Source organism: Spea bombifrons, chromosome 13 (genome assembly GCF_027358695.1).
Source record: "Spea bombifrons isolate aSpeBom1 chromosome 13, aSpeBom1.2.pri, whole genome shotgun sequence".
Taxonomy (NCBI): domain Eukaryota; kingdom Metazoa; phylum Chordata; class Amphibia; order Anura; family Pelobatidae; genus Spea; species Spea bombifrons.
The window spans coordinates 23,869,228-23,885,360 of record NC_071099.1 but is presented as its reverse complement, the minus strand read 5'-3'; the positions used below and the strand labels follow the sequence as shown (position 1 = coordinate 23,885,360).

Genomic DNA, 16,133 nt, shown 5'->3' with positions numbered 1-16,133 from the left:
TTGTATATGATATTATTGTATATGATATTATTGAATATGACGTTGTATATGATATTATTGTATATGATATTATTGAATATGACGTTGTATCTGATATTATTGTATATGACGTTGTTGTATATGATATTATTGTATATGACATTATGGTATATGACGGCTTGTGAGACTGCAGCTTATAACCCGTAATTTTTTTTACCTGTAACTGAAGTCTGACATTATTTGCATCTATTAGAAATATCACTAGTGCTCTTTAGATAGCGATCTTTTTGCCGCCCTGATTATTATTATTTTTGGGGTTTATTTTTGGTTGCTGAGTGGATTGGAAATTAATTGGTTTGATATTAAATGCTTTTAATATAAGGTGATATTTGATGAAGCTGGAATGTTGACGCCATGTGCTTGTTCACCTGTTGCATTTTGTATGTTAGACTCATAAGATAATGATTCATATTTGATAACTAATCAATAATACACAGCGTTTTTGACTTGATTCTTTCTGACACGTTTAAAGGATAATTTTTGTTTTTTATTTTCTGCACGGGTCATATAGAGATTTTGTAGATTGTTTTTTTACAATAAATAATATTTGAGTTAACTATTGTGATGGTAAATTACTGTATACAGCGCTGGGGTTATATTACTGTATACAGTGCTGGGGGTTATATTACTGTATACAACACTGGGGGTATATTACTGTATACAGCACTGGGGGTTATATTACTGTATACAGCGCTGGGGGTTATATTACTGTATACAGCGCTGGGGGTTATATTACTGTATACAGCGCTGGGGGTTATATTACTGTATACAGCGCTGGGGGGTTATATTACTGTATACAGCACTGGGGGTTATATTACTGTATACAGTGCTGGGGGTTATATTACTGTATACAGCGCTGGGGGTTATATTACTATATACAGTGCTGGGGGTTATATTACTGTATACAGCGCTGGGGGTTATATTACTATATACAGTGCTGGGGGTTATATTACTGTATACAGCGCTGGGGGGTTATATTACTGTATACAGCGCTGAGGGGTTATATTACTGTATACAGTGCTGGGGGTTATATTACTATATACAGTGCTGGGGGTTATATTACTGTATACAGCGCTGGGGGTTATATTACTGTATACAGCGCTGGGGGTTATATTACTGTATACAGCGCTGGTGGGATTATATTACTGTATACAGTGCTGGGGGTTATATTACTGTATACAGCGCTGGGGGTTATATTACTGTATACAGCACTGGGGGTTATATTACTGTATACAGCGCTGGGGGGATTATATTACTGTATACAGTGCTGGGGGTTATATTACTGTATACAGCGATGGGGGTTATATTACTGTATACAGCGCTGGGGGGTTATATTACTCTATACAGCGCTGGGGGTTATATCACTGTATACAGTGCTGGGGGGTTATATTACTGTATACAGTGCTGGGGGGTTATATTACTGTATACAGTGCTGGGGGGTTATAGTACTGTATACAGCGCTGGGGGTTATATTACTGTATACAGCGCTGGGGGATTATATTACTGTATACAGCGCTGGGGGTTATATTACTGTATACAACGCTGGGGGGGGTTATATTACTGTATATAGCGCTGGGGGGTTATCTTACTGTATACAGCGCTGGGGGTTATTACTGTATACAGCGCTGGGGGTTATATTACTGTGTACAGCGCTGGGGGGTTATATTACTGTATACAGCGCTGGGGGTTATATTACTGTATACAGCGCTGGGGGTTATATTACTGTATACAGCGCTGGGGGTTATATTACTGTATACAGTGCTGGGGGGTTATATTACTGTATACAGCACTGGGGGTTATATTACTGTATACAGCGTGGGGGGTTATATTACTGTATACAGCACTGGGGGTTATATTACTGTATACAGCGCTGGGGGTTATATTACTGTATACAGCACTGGGGGTTATATTACTGTATACAGCGCTGGGGGTTATATTACTGTATACAGCACTGGGGGTTATATTACTGTATACAGCACTGGGGGTTATATTACTGTATACAGCGCTGGGGGGTTATATTACTGTATACAGCGCTGGGGGGTTATATTACTGCATACAGCGCTGGGGGTTATATTACTGTATATAGCACTGGGGATTATATTACTGTATACAGCGCTGGGGGTTATATTACTGTATACAGCGCTGGGGGGTTATATTACTGTATACAGCGCTGGGGGGTTATATTACTGTATACAGCGCTGGGGGTTATATTACTGTATATAGCACTGGGGATTATATTACTGTATACAGCGCTGGGGGTTATATTACTGTATACAGCGCTGGGGGGGTTATATTACTGTATACAGCGCTGGGGGTTATATTACTGTATACAGTGTTGGGGGTTATATTACTGTATACAGTGTTGGGGTTATATTACTGTATACAGCGCTGGGGGGTTATATTACTGTATACAGCGCGGGGGGTTATATTACTGTATACAGCGCTGGGGGTTATATTACTGTATACAGCGCTGGGGGTTATATTACTGTATACAGCGCTGGGGGTTATATTACTGTATACAGCGCGGGGGGTTATATTACTGGATACAGTGCTGGGGGTTATATTACTGTATACAGCGCTGGGGGTTATTACTGTATACAGCGCTGGGGGTTATATTACTGTGTACAGCGCTGGGGGGTTATATTACTGTATACAGCGCTGGGGGTTATATTACTGTATACAGCGCTGGGGGTTATATTACTGTATACAGCGCTGGGGGTTATATTACTGTATACAGTGCTGGGGGGTTATATTACTGTATACAGCACTGGGGGTTATATTACTGTATACAGCGTGGGGGGTTATATTACTGTATACAGCACTGGGGGTTATATTACTGTATACAGCGCTGGGGGTTATATTACTGTATACAGCACTGGGGGTTATATTACTGTATACAGCGCTGGGGGTTATATTACTGTATACAGCACTGGGGGTTATATTACTGTATACAGCACTGGGGGTTATATTACTGTATACAGCGCTGGGGGGTTATATTACTGTATACAGCGCTGGGGGGTTATATTACTGCATACAGCGCTGGGGGTTATATTACTGTATATAGCACTGGGGATTATATTACTGTATACAGCGCTGGGGGTTATATTACTGTATACAGCGCTGGGGGGTTATATTACTGTATACAGCGCTGGGGGGTTATATTACTGTATACAGCGCTGGGGGTTATATTACTGTATATAGCACTGGGGATTATATTACTGTATACAGCGCTGGGGGTTATATTACTGTATACAGCGCTGGGGGGGTTATATTACTGTATACAGCGCTGGGGGTTATATTACTGTATACAGTGTTGGGGGTTATATTACTGTATACAGTGTTGGGGTTATATTACTGTATACAGCGCTGGGGGGTTATATTACTGTATACAGCGCGGGGGGTTATATTACTGTATACAGCGCTGGGGGTTATATTACTGTATACAGCGCTGGGGGTTATATTACTGTATACAGCGCTGGGGGTTATATTACTGTATACAGCGCGGGGGGTTATATTACTGGATACAGTGCTGGGGGTTATATTGCCGGGGGGGTTATATTACTATTATATAAATAATGTTACACATTGATATTCCGGCCGCATCAGAAGATAATTCCAATCCTTGTCAGGCAGAGGATCTGATATTAGAAATACCCTCGCTGGGGATGAAGTCGGTCGCTGTCTCGTCCCGATGATTGATCCGCCTGCCCGGGGTTCCCAGTTGCTTATTTCAAGGATAAGTATTTCCAGCGCAGCCTAAACAGCCGGATTTATGAGAAATCCGTGCCGGGGGGGGTTTGCGGGGGGCTTTTGCTCATTTCTCACTGATGCCCCCCTGGTGCGGGTGGATTATTGATACTCGTTACCTACAGGGAACCCGACTTTTGTCACCATGATCACAGCAGATGAGACCCACTCCAGGCATCCCTTTAAATTCCCATGTTGGGGGGGGGTTGTGCAGAATGCCCCTGTGTGTATTTGCCCCCCTTCCATGTGACCCGCTGCTACGTGATATTCTGACCATCAATCAACCCCGTTGCTGGCTTGAATAGGGTTGATTTCAATAGAACTTCCCTGCTACTGATTGGCTGCGTCAACCAACCAATCAGTGATGTCAGACCGCAAAGGATGCATTCACCTGCAGCCCTGGAGCTGCAGCTTCTCCTGATGTTGTTTTTTGTTTTTTTATTTGCTGTGTGGAGTTTTTCGAACGCCTCCTCAATGAATTCTCTATGCTTTATCCGGGGAGGGGGGGACACCTTGTATGAAAATCTTCCCAGTGTCGGCTCTCTGTACCGTACAATGGCATTTTTGGAGTTGAAACTGCATCTCTGCTGCCAACCCTTCCGTAAATGCCCACTTTAGAGATTATACCCCTATACTGAGCTACCTGGAGCTCCGCAGAAGAGTCGTGGAGGTTGACATAAGACGATATGATTGGCTCTCTAAGCCCGCAGTAAATATTGCGACGTGTTTTCCGAATGATGACCGCCGATAGGTTGTTAGGACGGAGGAAGTCAAAATATCCCATATTGTATCTTATTTTTTTAAATTTTTTTTCCCACAAAACAGTTTTTATTCACCATAATGGGCCGCGTTAGTCAGAGATTGACGGTTCCACCCCCCGCGGGCTGGAAAGGATGGATAATTTGTGTGGTCTGTGAGGCATGAATGGGGAAACGGAGGTCTTTTCACGAAAAGATAACAAGCGCCATTCAGAAAGATGCAACTGGCGCTGCCTTTCAAAGAAACCGAAATGCAGATATTGCGTTGGATTGAAAGGAGGAAAAGGGGAGGAAAAAATAAAAAAAGAGGGCTTTCAGCACTCAGAATTACCTGCAATTTAACCTATTCATTCTAAAGCGGGGAGCGCTTGCACCTGGCAGCCCAGCTGATGTCTTGTACGGGTCGGGGGGAGACGTAAAAGGTCTTTCATGGACCCCCCCCAAGACCCAAGACGTTTCAGAGACGCACCCAGCGCCTTCTCAGCAAAAACAATTATTACTCATTAACTATTTTTATTTCTCCAATCATTGAATTATTCATCGAATATTTCGTAACGTTGTCGCCGTGCCGAATGAGTCCAGATGGCGTGCGGTTTAAATGATTTTTGGTAAAAGGTTTCGTTTTTATATAAAGAAAAATATATAAAAAAAAAATAAACTACCTGCTTGGGAGAGACTGGTTATAAAAATGATCTGCACTGAAATCGAGGCCTTCGGGAGAAAAAAACAAAAACAAAGACAGCGAGATTAGTAAATACTATCCAATCAGCCTATGGGCGCCACAACTGTGATTCAATAGAGCCTGCCTCATCCTGACATCAGCTCATTGCAGTATGACATCATCACGGCATGTATGGGATTGTTAAATTGAGCCGATACTGCATCCAGGCTTGTTATACCGCCTAGTGAGACCGGGTCAAATTCACCATAAGCTTCGTCGCTCAAGCAAACCCAACTGAGTCGGTTGAAAGCAAAGTCTCCCGTTTTGAGCCGCCATCTTGCCCGTGGCTCTTCTTACTTCATCTTTGAAGAAAACTCGACTGCCAAACCCGCAGCGACGCCGGCCTACAAGAACCCAACTAGAGCGAAGAAGATTGACGACTCTCCATTACGCTCCACACAAACTCTAAACACGACGAGGACCTCTGACCAAGCCACCGAATCCCCGACCACTCAACGGGAATTTGGATGAAGACTCCACTCAACTTTCTTTGGCAGACAGATGAGTAGATGGCGTGAGTTGGCTTGGTGGTTAAGCCAGGTGAGCGAGCGACGACCCTCGAGCGAATAGAACCGGCGGATAAGCAAGACGACCACTCATTGAATAATTAAGGTACATCTTTATTTCCGAAACGGTTAAAAGCTTCAGCTCTGCGACGCGTCCAGTTCTTGCCGAGATAAACGTCTTGCGCCCTGGGATTTAAAAAGGCTAAAGGAGCGTAATAATAATAATAATAATGACATCACATCCGTTAAAGCTTAAAAATCTTAAAAAGTCACGAGTGCAAAGACATGGAAGTGCCCCCGGCGACCTGTAAGGGGGGGGCACGGGGCGTCCCCTGGGCACCGCGTAAAAGACCATTTCCCTGAGTAAATCGGCACGGAAGCCTCCGGAAGTAGTTCAGGCTTTTATCTCAGGGGGTTGCTGGAGGAGCTTGGATTCGGTCAGGGCCTTCTCCGCGCCTTCTATGTTCTGGGCACTTTTAAACTGAGCAGACTTTTCATATTTGGTTTTAAAAAGCAGCCCGTGACCTGAGGAAGAAGAGACGGCTTTAAAACGGAACAAAAAAAAAAAGTTACGAGCCGCGCGTGAAAACCTACGAGCCACGGCTACCTGCTTCCCAGGTGTAGTCCAACCTGACATACATGCTAGTGCGATCGCGTCTAAATACCAACCCCTCTTGTCTAGACTACTTCTTTAACAGGCTTTGGTAACGTCAGTTTTTTCCTTATTAATTGGTCTCCTTGCCCCTCGGAATAATCCAAGCCAGAGCAAGTAGGTATTGGCCGAAAAAGATTCAATTAAAACAAAAAGTGCCCGATGTTTATCGGAATCTATTGAGACGAGAAAAAAATATATAAATAATAAAATAAGGATCTTTTTTTAATATCTGTGGGCCGTACGATTATATTTTACAAACTCGCCTCCTTTTTGCGAGTTAATTAATGAAAGCGGCGGACCTCGGGGCGTTGGGAGAAGCGGCCGTCTTTCTAGCTCACCTGCACAGTCTGACATTTCCCTGAAAGCTTGTTTCTTGCAGCAGCTCCGACACAAATTAAAGACGCACTTATTGCCCTAAAGGATAGAAAGGCCATAATTAACGTCATTGTTATTAATATTAATTCAAAACGGCTTTGTACCGTGTTTCCCCGATAGTAAGACACCCCCGATAGTAAGACGTATCGGGGGTTTCAGAGGGGTCGGCTAATATAAGCCGTACCCCGAAAGTAAGACATATGTCTTACTTTCGGGGAAACACGGGGGATTTGCCGGGTCCGCCACTCTAAGGGGCCGGGAAGTCCCCACCAAGGCCGGCCTTACGTGTCTGCGGCCGCACAGGATTTAAATTAAAACATCGGGGTTTTTTTTTAACTTTATTTAACATCCTCCATGTTAAATAAAGTTTTTTTAACTTTATTTAACATGGAGGATGTTAAATAAAGTTGAAAAAAAAACCCCGATGTTTTTATTTAAACCCTGTGCGGCCGCAGACCCCTAAGGCCGGCCCCTTAGAGCAGGGCCGACCTTTGGGGTGTGCGATCGCACAGGGCGCCACACTCCAGGGGGTGCCAACCTGCGGCACCCGGCACCCCTCCAGAGACGGACAGTAATGTCCGCCGCTGGAGGAGCAGGCTCGCAAGGGAGCGGTATCGGAGGTCTTTAACAGACCTCCGGCTCCCTTGAGTGATTTTAAGCCGGGTTCAACCCGGCTTAAGATCACTCAAGGGAGCCGGAGGTCTGTTAATGACCTCCGATACCGCTCCCTTGTGATCCCCGCGGCAACAGCTGTTGTGCGCCGGGGTTTCTTGTCAGATCCCGGCGCACAACACTGAAGCCGCGCCCACCGCTGTCCGTGCCCTCTGACCCGGAAGAAGACAGAACTGAAGAAGAGGAGCGAAGAGGAGGAAAAGAAGCTGAAAGAAGAAAGGAAAGGTAGGAAAGAATTAAGTGAGAGTGGATTGGTGTATATGTGTGTGGATTGGTGTATGTGTGTGTGGATTGGTGTATGTGTGTGTGGATTGGTGTATATGTGTGTGGATTGGTGTATATGTGTGTGGATTGGTGTATATGTGTGTGGATTAGTGTATATGTGTGTGGATTTGTGTATACGTGTGTGGATTTGTGTATATGTGTGTGGATTGGTATACGTGTGTGGATTGGTAGGTGTGTTGATTGGTAAGTGTGTGAGAGTGATGGGTGTTATGCTGTACCATTTCCAATGTCTTTTTCATGATCTAATTATGCTCTAAAAGTACATCATAACTCCCATCACTCTCAATTTTTTCCCAATATAAGACATACCCCGAAAGTAAGACATAGTGGGGCTTTTAGGGATAAAAAGAAAGTAAGACACTGTCTTACTTTCGGGGAAACACGGTAATAGCGGCTCTGCAGGCAGCTAGCTGCCGGGGACCTCAATTCCCACCATCTGTAGCCGGCAGACAGCAGATTCTGTTATCAGTTCCACTTGTTTAAGCTCAGTGGTCTAAAATGTATATTTATATGGCTAATAATACTATTTCTCCCTAAAAAAAACACCAACTGTTTTCAATTCTCCTTTGCACAGTAGGTTCCGATTTATTTATTTTTAACACGTTTCTGAGTCCCATCAGTTTCAAAAAGGGCCAGTTTAACGGGCGAGTTTCTAAGAGGGACCGGTTTGCCGAGGCTTCCGCAATCACAGCCCCCCCACCTCCTCTTCTGTCCTACAACATAGCCACGACGCGTTACACGTCTTCTCGCTCACCTTTGGGTTTCCACATTGATCACATTTTGCATATTTAGCTGAAAAAAAGAAGGAAAAAATAACATGAAATGGATCAGAAATCCAGCGCAGACGGGGTTAATGTTGTAAATGAGTATTGTAGCTGTAAACGACTGATTTTTAATGGAATCTCTACATAGGCGTACAGAGGCCCTTTATCACTCCCATCACTCCTGTGTCCCAATGGCCCTTTATCACTCCCATCACTCCTGTGTTCCAATGGCCCTTTATCACTCCCATCACTCCTGTGTTCCAATGGCCCTTTATCACTCCCATCACTCCTGTGTTCCAATGGCCCTTTATCTCTCCCATCACTCCTGTGTTCCAGTGGCCCTTTATCACTCCTGTGATGGCACAGCTAAGTGACCCCAAACTTTTGAGCAGTAGCGCATATACAAACTCAGGAGACAATTACGTTTTAAAGACGGATCATAACACTTATTCGGGTTGCGCAGCTTTTTCTTCTGCTTGTTCTTTGAAATCTGTTCCGTGTTTCCGCTTTCCTCGTCTTCTAAGGCGCGTTTTCCTCTCGCTCCGCCATCTTCTTTGAGAACATCCTTCGGCCTGCGATTACGACACAAAGTGAGATGGAGCGCCACGCCGGCTCTTTGCTAACCGTACGGTAAATTACTGATAAAAAAAACGTCACAGATAATAAAGCCTGCAAGGATCAGGAGAGGAAGACGGAGACTCACGGAGGCCGGACGTAAGGCTGACAGATCCAGTGAGGGAACGGCAACGCCGTGGCGACAACCTCCCCGTTTCTACGGGCGATTTCCTCCTATGAAACAGTTAAATCAGAATGTAAAATATATTCTGTAACAGGAATACCGTCTTCACCCTAAAAGCCACCGCACACCTACCTGGCACCGGCACTTCAGAGCTTGGTTCACGGCAATGATGCCTTCTAGCGTTTTCGCTTTAGCCAGATCTTCGCGGAGCTCCTGATATACCTGTAGGCTACAAAAAGAAGAAAAGATGAGACAGCTGCGCCTCGCCACGTTCTCCGCACCCTCCTCACGTCCTCCGCACCCTCCTCACGTCCTCCGCACCCTCCTCACATCCTCCGCACCCTCCTCACATCCCGGATACCTAACCAGCCAAGAAGGTATGCTGGAAAAACAAGGACCTGGTTCTATAAAGCACAATCCGGGAAGAAGGTGGTCTCCTCAAAAGCCCTTGGGGGTCTGCAACTGGCCCTGGTGGAGATCCCTGCACATTAATCTGTCTCGGGTGCAGATTAAGGCAAGCGGGAGAGGACCAGGCTTAATCAGAACACTCAGGACTGAGTTTAAACCTCGAGACTGTAGGTTGTCCTATCGGTCAAAAGGACTTTCCATATGAGGTCCACAGACCAAGACTGATCTCGTAGACGCGTTCGACGTAATATTTGGTCATGTAATTAAAATACACGCGTCACCCGGTACGGAAAAAAACCACAGCTTCGGGTTTAGAATTTAAATAAGCCTCTAATCAGACAGAATTCCGTTGCTTTGTAGTCTGGAGACGTCTCCGCGTATCCTTCGTTAGTTCGGAATTTGCCCGCAGATCAGACGCTGTCTCAGAGAAGGTCCGAGGACATTAAGATTCAGACGAGAGAAGATCCCACACACGCTTCAAGTCTCGCTTTAAATAATTTCAGAGAATACCAGCGTAACGAGCGAGATGAGAGACCCTCATTATAACACACGGTGGGGGGAAAAAAATGAGAAGTCTCCCAATTAAATTTCAAAAGGTGGGGGTGGCCCTCTGGGGGCAGAATTACGCATTCATGTTTTCCTGTATAAATGTGTTAAGAGACCCGGCGATGTAACCAGAGGAAAGCCACCCAAGATCACGGATGATTTATTCCTTTGACGCTTCAGATCAAAGCGAATACTTAGGATCTCGAACGTCCCGCCGCAGGGGACCGGCCGAAGCCTCGAAACCCAAAGTTTAAAGAAAGTTTGGGGATTATCCATGATGAAGGGAGTGTTAATCACCCCAAAAAAGCTTAATTACCCCTGTTAGTGACCAATAGCAACAATGTAACAACACACGCGTGCACACACGCACACGCTTACACTTACGTGTGATGCCAGAGTTTAAATAAATGAGCTCGGACGAAGGACAGAGAGCAGGGGTACTGATGCACCAGGTCTAAGTACTCGTCTGCCATTTCCCACGCCGCAGGATTCTTCCCCTCGAACAGGGCCGGGTTGTGAAGGTTCCCCTCTGAAACACACGCAGCAACGGGAAGGGTAAGCCTGGCTTCAATGACTCCATTTTTACGGAGCCTCCGAATTGCAGCCTCGTTTGAGATCTATCCACATCAATGGCTTACCGGCGCTCATGACTCCGTGCACCCCCGTCTCCTGAATGCACCGCTCCACGTCACACAGGTACTGGATGTTCCCATTCGCAAACACGGGTATGTTGACAGCATTCCTAGGAACGGGGAGGAAAAGCTTCAGCACACTCGGCTCCCAGAGGGGTTTCTCCCGTCTCATTTGGCACGCTTACTCACCGGACGGCTTTGATGTGCTCCCAGGACGCCACTCCGGTTAACGGGCCTTTCTGCTCCTTAGTGCGGCCGTGTACCGTAAGCAGCTAAAAGCATAAACAAAGGGAAGAATAAGAGATGTCTCCCAGCAGAGGTGGTAGAGGTGTAGCGGACCCTCCGATCCATACACTAAGTGGCTCTGAGAACCCACCTGGCATCCGGCTTTCTCCAGTAACTTGGCGTATTCTACGGTTTTCTCAATTTCAGGAAAAACTCTGATTTTGCACGTGATGGGCACAGAGAGTTTCTCGTGGGCCAGCTGAACTGCGAATCAAAAAAGAAGAGGAATGAGTACTAAGGATGAGAAGGGGGGGGCTAAGAGGGGTATTGGGGGGCATTATTGAGTAAATACTTACCCATCTTCTTCAGAAGCTCCCACTCGTCCTGCAGAAAGGCTCCGTAGTGACCTTAATAGAAGCCAAGAATGAAATGGTTACAGAGCGGCAGAACTTTAAAGCAGTAAAAGGGGGGACTTCGGATCGCAGAGACTGATGGCGGGTCTCACATTAAATGATTTATTGATCGATGTCACTGGGCCGCCTGAGCGCCGTCGAGCAAGTCTGCGCCTACGTGCTGCAAGCACCTTTTTTTAATAAAGACCCCTGTTTTCACACAAACCCCACATTTTTGAGGAGTGCGCAGTTTTAGTAGGCGCGACAGTCACCCCTTACCCCTCTTTGCAATCATCTGGGGGCAGCCCAGGTTCAGATCAATGGCATCGCAATAATCCTGGGCCAGCAGCGCAGCCTGAACAAACACTTCCGGGTCATTTGCGCAGAACTGTAAAAAAAAAATAAGAACGCAGGTTAGTGTCACTAGACAAAAACAGATCTCCCCTACAGTGACAGGGGCAGATCGCAGCCCTTCTTTCTCCCCCACCCACAGTGACGGATGGCTGCCCTTCTCTCCCTTACTGTGACAGGGGCAGATGTCTGCCCTTCTTAGTCCCCCACCCACAGAGACAGATCGCTGCCTTTCTTTTTCCCCCACCCACAGTGACAGATCGCAGCACTTCTCTCCCCTACAGTGACAGGGGCAGATCGCAGCCCTTCTCTCCCCTACAGTGACAGGGGCAGATCGCAGCCCTTCTCTCCCCTACAGTGACAGGGGCAGATCGCAGCCCTTCTCTCCCCTACAGTGACGGGGCAGATCGCAGCCCTTCTCTCCCCTACAGTGACGGGGCAGATCGCAGCCCTTCTCTCCCCTACAGTGACGGGGCAGATCGTAGCCCTCTCTCCCCTACTGTGACAGGGGCAGATCGCAGCCCTTCTCTCCCCTACTGTGACAGGGGCAGATCGCAGCCCTTCTCTCCCCTTACTATGACAGGGGCAGATCGCAGCCCTTCTCTCCCCTACAGTGACAGGGGCAGATCGCAGCCCTTCTCTCCCCTACAGTGACGGGGCAGATCGTAGCCCTCTCTCCCCTACTGTGACAGGGGCAGATCGCAGCCCTTCTCTCCCCTACTGTGACAGGGGCAGATCGCAGCCCTTCTCTCCCCTTACTATGACAGGGGCAGATCGCAGCCCTTCTCTCCCCTACAGTGACAGGGGCAGATCGCAGCCCTTCTCTCCCCTACAGTGACGGGGCAGATCGTAGCCCTCTCTCCCCTACTGTGACAGGGGCAGATCGCAGCCCTTCTCTCCCCTTACTATGACAGGGGCAGATCGCAGCCCTTCTCTCCCCTACAGTGACAGGGGCAGATCGCAGCCCTTCTCTGTTCTCTCCCAGGTAACACCTCCCCCCGGTGATGCAGGCATCCTCTCACCTGAACGATGAGGGGCCGGTCCTCGGGGCACACCTCGGTGTACAGGTTCTCTTTACGGTAATTTACATCTCGCACAAAGACCTGGGCGTGCAGCATTGGGGTGTAGCAGAGCTGGGCCCCGTGCCTCCGGCTCAGCAGCCTCCAGGCCAGCTCACTCTGATCCACCATGGGAGCCAGCACTAGGCGAGCACCCCTCAGACCCTGCCGCCAGAACTCCATCCCCTGCAGCTTGGTCATGCTGCTGCCGGACACACGGACCCGAGCCTACATCACACGCACCGAATCCCGGCAACCGAGACAAACCTCATGCCCCTCAAGTGGGGGGAAAAAAAGCACACGAGATTCCCAATACAACCTGCGACTTCCGCCTGCGACAAGACGATTTCCGGTAGGTGCGCTCTTCACTTCACTCCCCACGAGTCACAGATTAACATTTCCCTGAACGCTGGAGCGTTTCGTGTCATTCCCTGGCCTGTGAGTCCTTTTTACTCTCCATTAAGAGAAATGTTTGGGGAAACCAAAAATCCTAACGTAAAATGTTACATTTTTTGTTTAACGAACCTTTTTTTTAAGAATATATCATTATCTAAAAAAAAAAAGTGTATTCCTAATTTGTGTCATTTTCCTCTTGTTTACTGGCTGACTCGTTTATCATTTTATTTATTTAAACAAAATGTAGCCTCCTTAAATAAGGGGGGGAAAATCTAGAATATTTAATAAACGTAATATTATATGGATTATTACCCTACTTATGTGACGTATTCTTTATTCACTAGAAAAATGAACGTATTAATGAAATCGCAGTAAATGTTTTTTTGTGTTTTAACCCCTTGGCTGCTAAGACATTTCCCACCCTGGTGCTAAGCTTATTTTCGGCATTTTGGTGCATCTCACGTTTAAACGCGTTTAGAAGTAAACTTCTTGGGAATAAACTATACAAACCATATATTGTATTTTTCAGCACACCCAGCAGATTCCAAATATTCCATTTTTATATGTGTATGTCTCATTAGGTTTGCAAAATAAAGCCAAAAATGGGAAAAAAGTGTAATTTTTCACTTCCGACTCAATAAAAACTAGTTTGTAATGTTATTTTTCTAAACTCTAATATCAAAAGCTGTGTTGCTAAATATTTGTTGTAGGTAACCGGTCTAAAATAAACAGAAATTGAGAACAGTAGACTGTGTTTTTCTAATATTTTATAGCTAAAAGTTAAATTTATTAGACTATCACGAAAGACATCTTTAAATTTAATGCATGGCTGGCGTCAATTAAACAGCTCTAGCTGCCCGGGATGTTAAAATATGCCAACAAAACTATATATTTTTAGAAACTACACCCCCAGCTGCAGCAAATGAGGTCTTATTTGTATTTGTATCACAAATCTGACTTGCACAACAAATAAGTGAATATCACACAAATAAAAATAAAAAATAAATAAAATTAAAAGCGACAAGTTCATTTATGTCTTGCGCACTCCAGTCTTGTGCTACGAATACATGCAGCCCCTCATTTGATGCGCCAAGGGGTGTAGTTTCTGAAAATATATACTTTATGTACCATAACTTAACTTTCCAGCTCTCAGGAGCTGTCTAAATGCAGGCATCACCCCTAAATGTTTTAAGACAATTTTTTTATTCTCAAATCTGCCATATCTGAAGTTAAAGTGGTCTAGACATCTGGGAAGTTAAATTAGGGTACATAAAGTACACATTTCAAGAAACTACACCCCTTGGAGCTTCAAATGAGGGGTTACATGTATTTCTAGGACAAAAGTTGAGTGCACAAATAATGATGGAATATGTCGCTTTGGCTAGAAAAAATGTTTTTTCTATCCATAGCGACATGTTCATTTGTGTCTTGCGCACTCCAGGTTTGTCCTAGAAACACACGCAGCCCCTCATTTGATGCGCCAAGGGGTGTAGTTTTTGCAAATATGTACTTTTTGTGCCATAATTTAACTTCTTACGTGAGCAGTAATGCCACGTCAAGGCTTCAACCCTAATTACTGACCATTCATACGCCTTTCATATCTCCATTCACTCGCAGAAGCACACACCATACTTTCCATACATTCACTCGCAGAAGCACACACCATTCTTTCCCCTTACAATCCCAAAGAAATGATGGTAAAGGGAGAAAAAAAACCACTTTTACAGCAAAAATAAGTTTTGCAGTAAAAATGCAAGGCGCTCCAGCGATGAGATGGTTACTCACGTACCGCACAGGCTAAATGGCTGATTTTAATAATATTTGCAGTTCATCAGGATTTCAAAAATTGCCTTCCTCTACCATTGGCTAAATTTAACCCTATGATCAAAGGGATCATGGGGTTAAAATTTAGTATCGGCCATTTTTAAAAAGGGAATGTGACTTTTTATAGCTATATGATCGCTGTGGTAACATTGGCTACCACAGTGATCATTTAGCTAGAATACTTAAACTTTTTTTTTAAGTTAAACTAGTTTATATTTAGATAATTTAATTTGGGGGTCTCTAGGCAATTTTGATCTTTATTTATCTGCCTTTAGAGACCCCCAAATCATTTTTTTTTTACTTTTTTTGTACATTTTTATTTTTTTAACTGAATATTTTTTACAATTGTTTTACAAGCTATATACCGTTGGAAAGGTGAGGCGATTACCATTCCAACGGTATATATGTTGGGGGTCTGTAGCTGCTTACATGCCTGAGATACAGGCATCTGAGCAGCATGCCCCCATACCTCTTTAACTGACAATTGTCAGTTTTCAATAAAGTTGCGCGGTGACGTCATCGCGTCCTTACGCGTGACGTCACCGGCCGGATCGGGTGGTCCCAGTGATGCCCTTCAATATGAGGAGCAGATCGCCGGGGTAGGTGGTGATGGGGGTCCACAGACCTCCATCAAGGTAAGATAGTGCTAGCGACGGCATGGTGCCGTCATTAGCACCTGACTGGGACTGCTAGCGACGGCACCATGCCGTCGTTAGCAGTCAAGGGGTTAAAAAAAATTCATTTTTTGGAAAAAAAGGTCCGCGGTCTAAATTTTTGGAGATTTTCTTCAAAATCGGTTCTCCCAGGTAGCGTCCAAAGCAAGCCCCCAATACCACTCCTTTTAACTGGGATGTTAATTGGGTGATGTATGTGTAAGGAAACCACATTTTTCATAAAATAATTTGCTGTGGAATTTAAAAAAATGATAACTTTACATGAACAGACCTGGTGTGGGGCGGATGAGACCAGATGATCGGCTTTGAATGGGTTAACTCATGGCTATGACATCCTTTCCAAATGTCCCTGTTTACAAATACAGC

The 16,133-nt window shown here is 45.4% G+C and overlaps 1 protein-coding gene across 1 annotated transcript; it reads right to left on the bottom strand.

Moving 5' to 3' along the window:
* Window positions 1-5,864: 5,864 nt before the first annotated feature.
* On the bottom strand, window positions 5,865-13,207 carry DUS1L (dihydrouridine synthase 1 like). The gene is made up of 13 exons (XM_053453269.1): window positions 12,838-13,207; window positions 11,744-11,852; window positions 11,429-11,479; window positions 11,224-11,336; window positions 11,037-11,119; window positions 10,854-10,957; window positions 10,600-10,744; window positions 9,394-9,490; window positions 9,226-9,311; window positions 8,946-9,094; window positions 8,513-8,550; window positions 6,765-6,840; window positions 5,865-6,296 (listed from the first exon to the last, which is right to left on the bottom strand). The coding sequence occupies exons 1-13, from the start codon at window positions 13,072-13,074 to the stop codon at window positions 6,166-6,168; spliced, it is 1,419 nt and encodes a 472-aa protein (XP_053309244.1). The 5' UTR covers window positions 13,075-13,207; the 3' UTR covers window positions 5,865-6,165.
* Between the last annotated feature and the right edge of the window lie 2,926 nt (window positions 13,208-16,133).

Bases quoted from the DNA above. Each gene is read 5' to 3' on its own strand.
- DUS1L (XM_053453269.1), bottom strand. From the start codon at position 13,074: ATGACCAAGCTGCAGGGGATGGAGTTCTGGCGGCAGGGTCTGAGGGGT. The intron at 10,745-10,853 runs GTAAGCCATTGA...CGTGTGTTTCAG, and splicing joins GCACGGAGTCATGAGCGCCG to AGGGGAACCTTCACAACCCG. The intron at 9,312-9,393 runs GTAGGTGTGCGG...ACTGTTTCATAG, and splicing joins CTCTGAAGTGCCGGTGCCAG to GAGGAAATCGCCCGTAGAAA.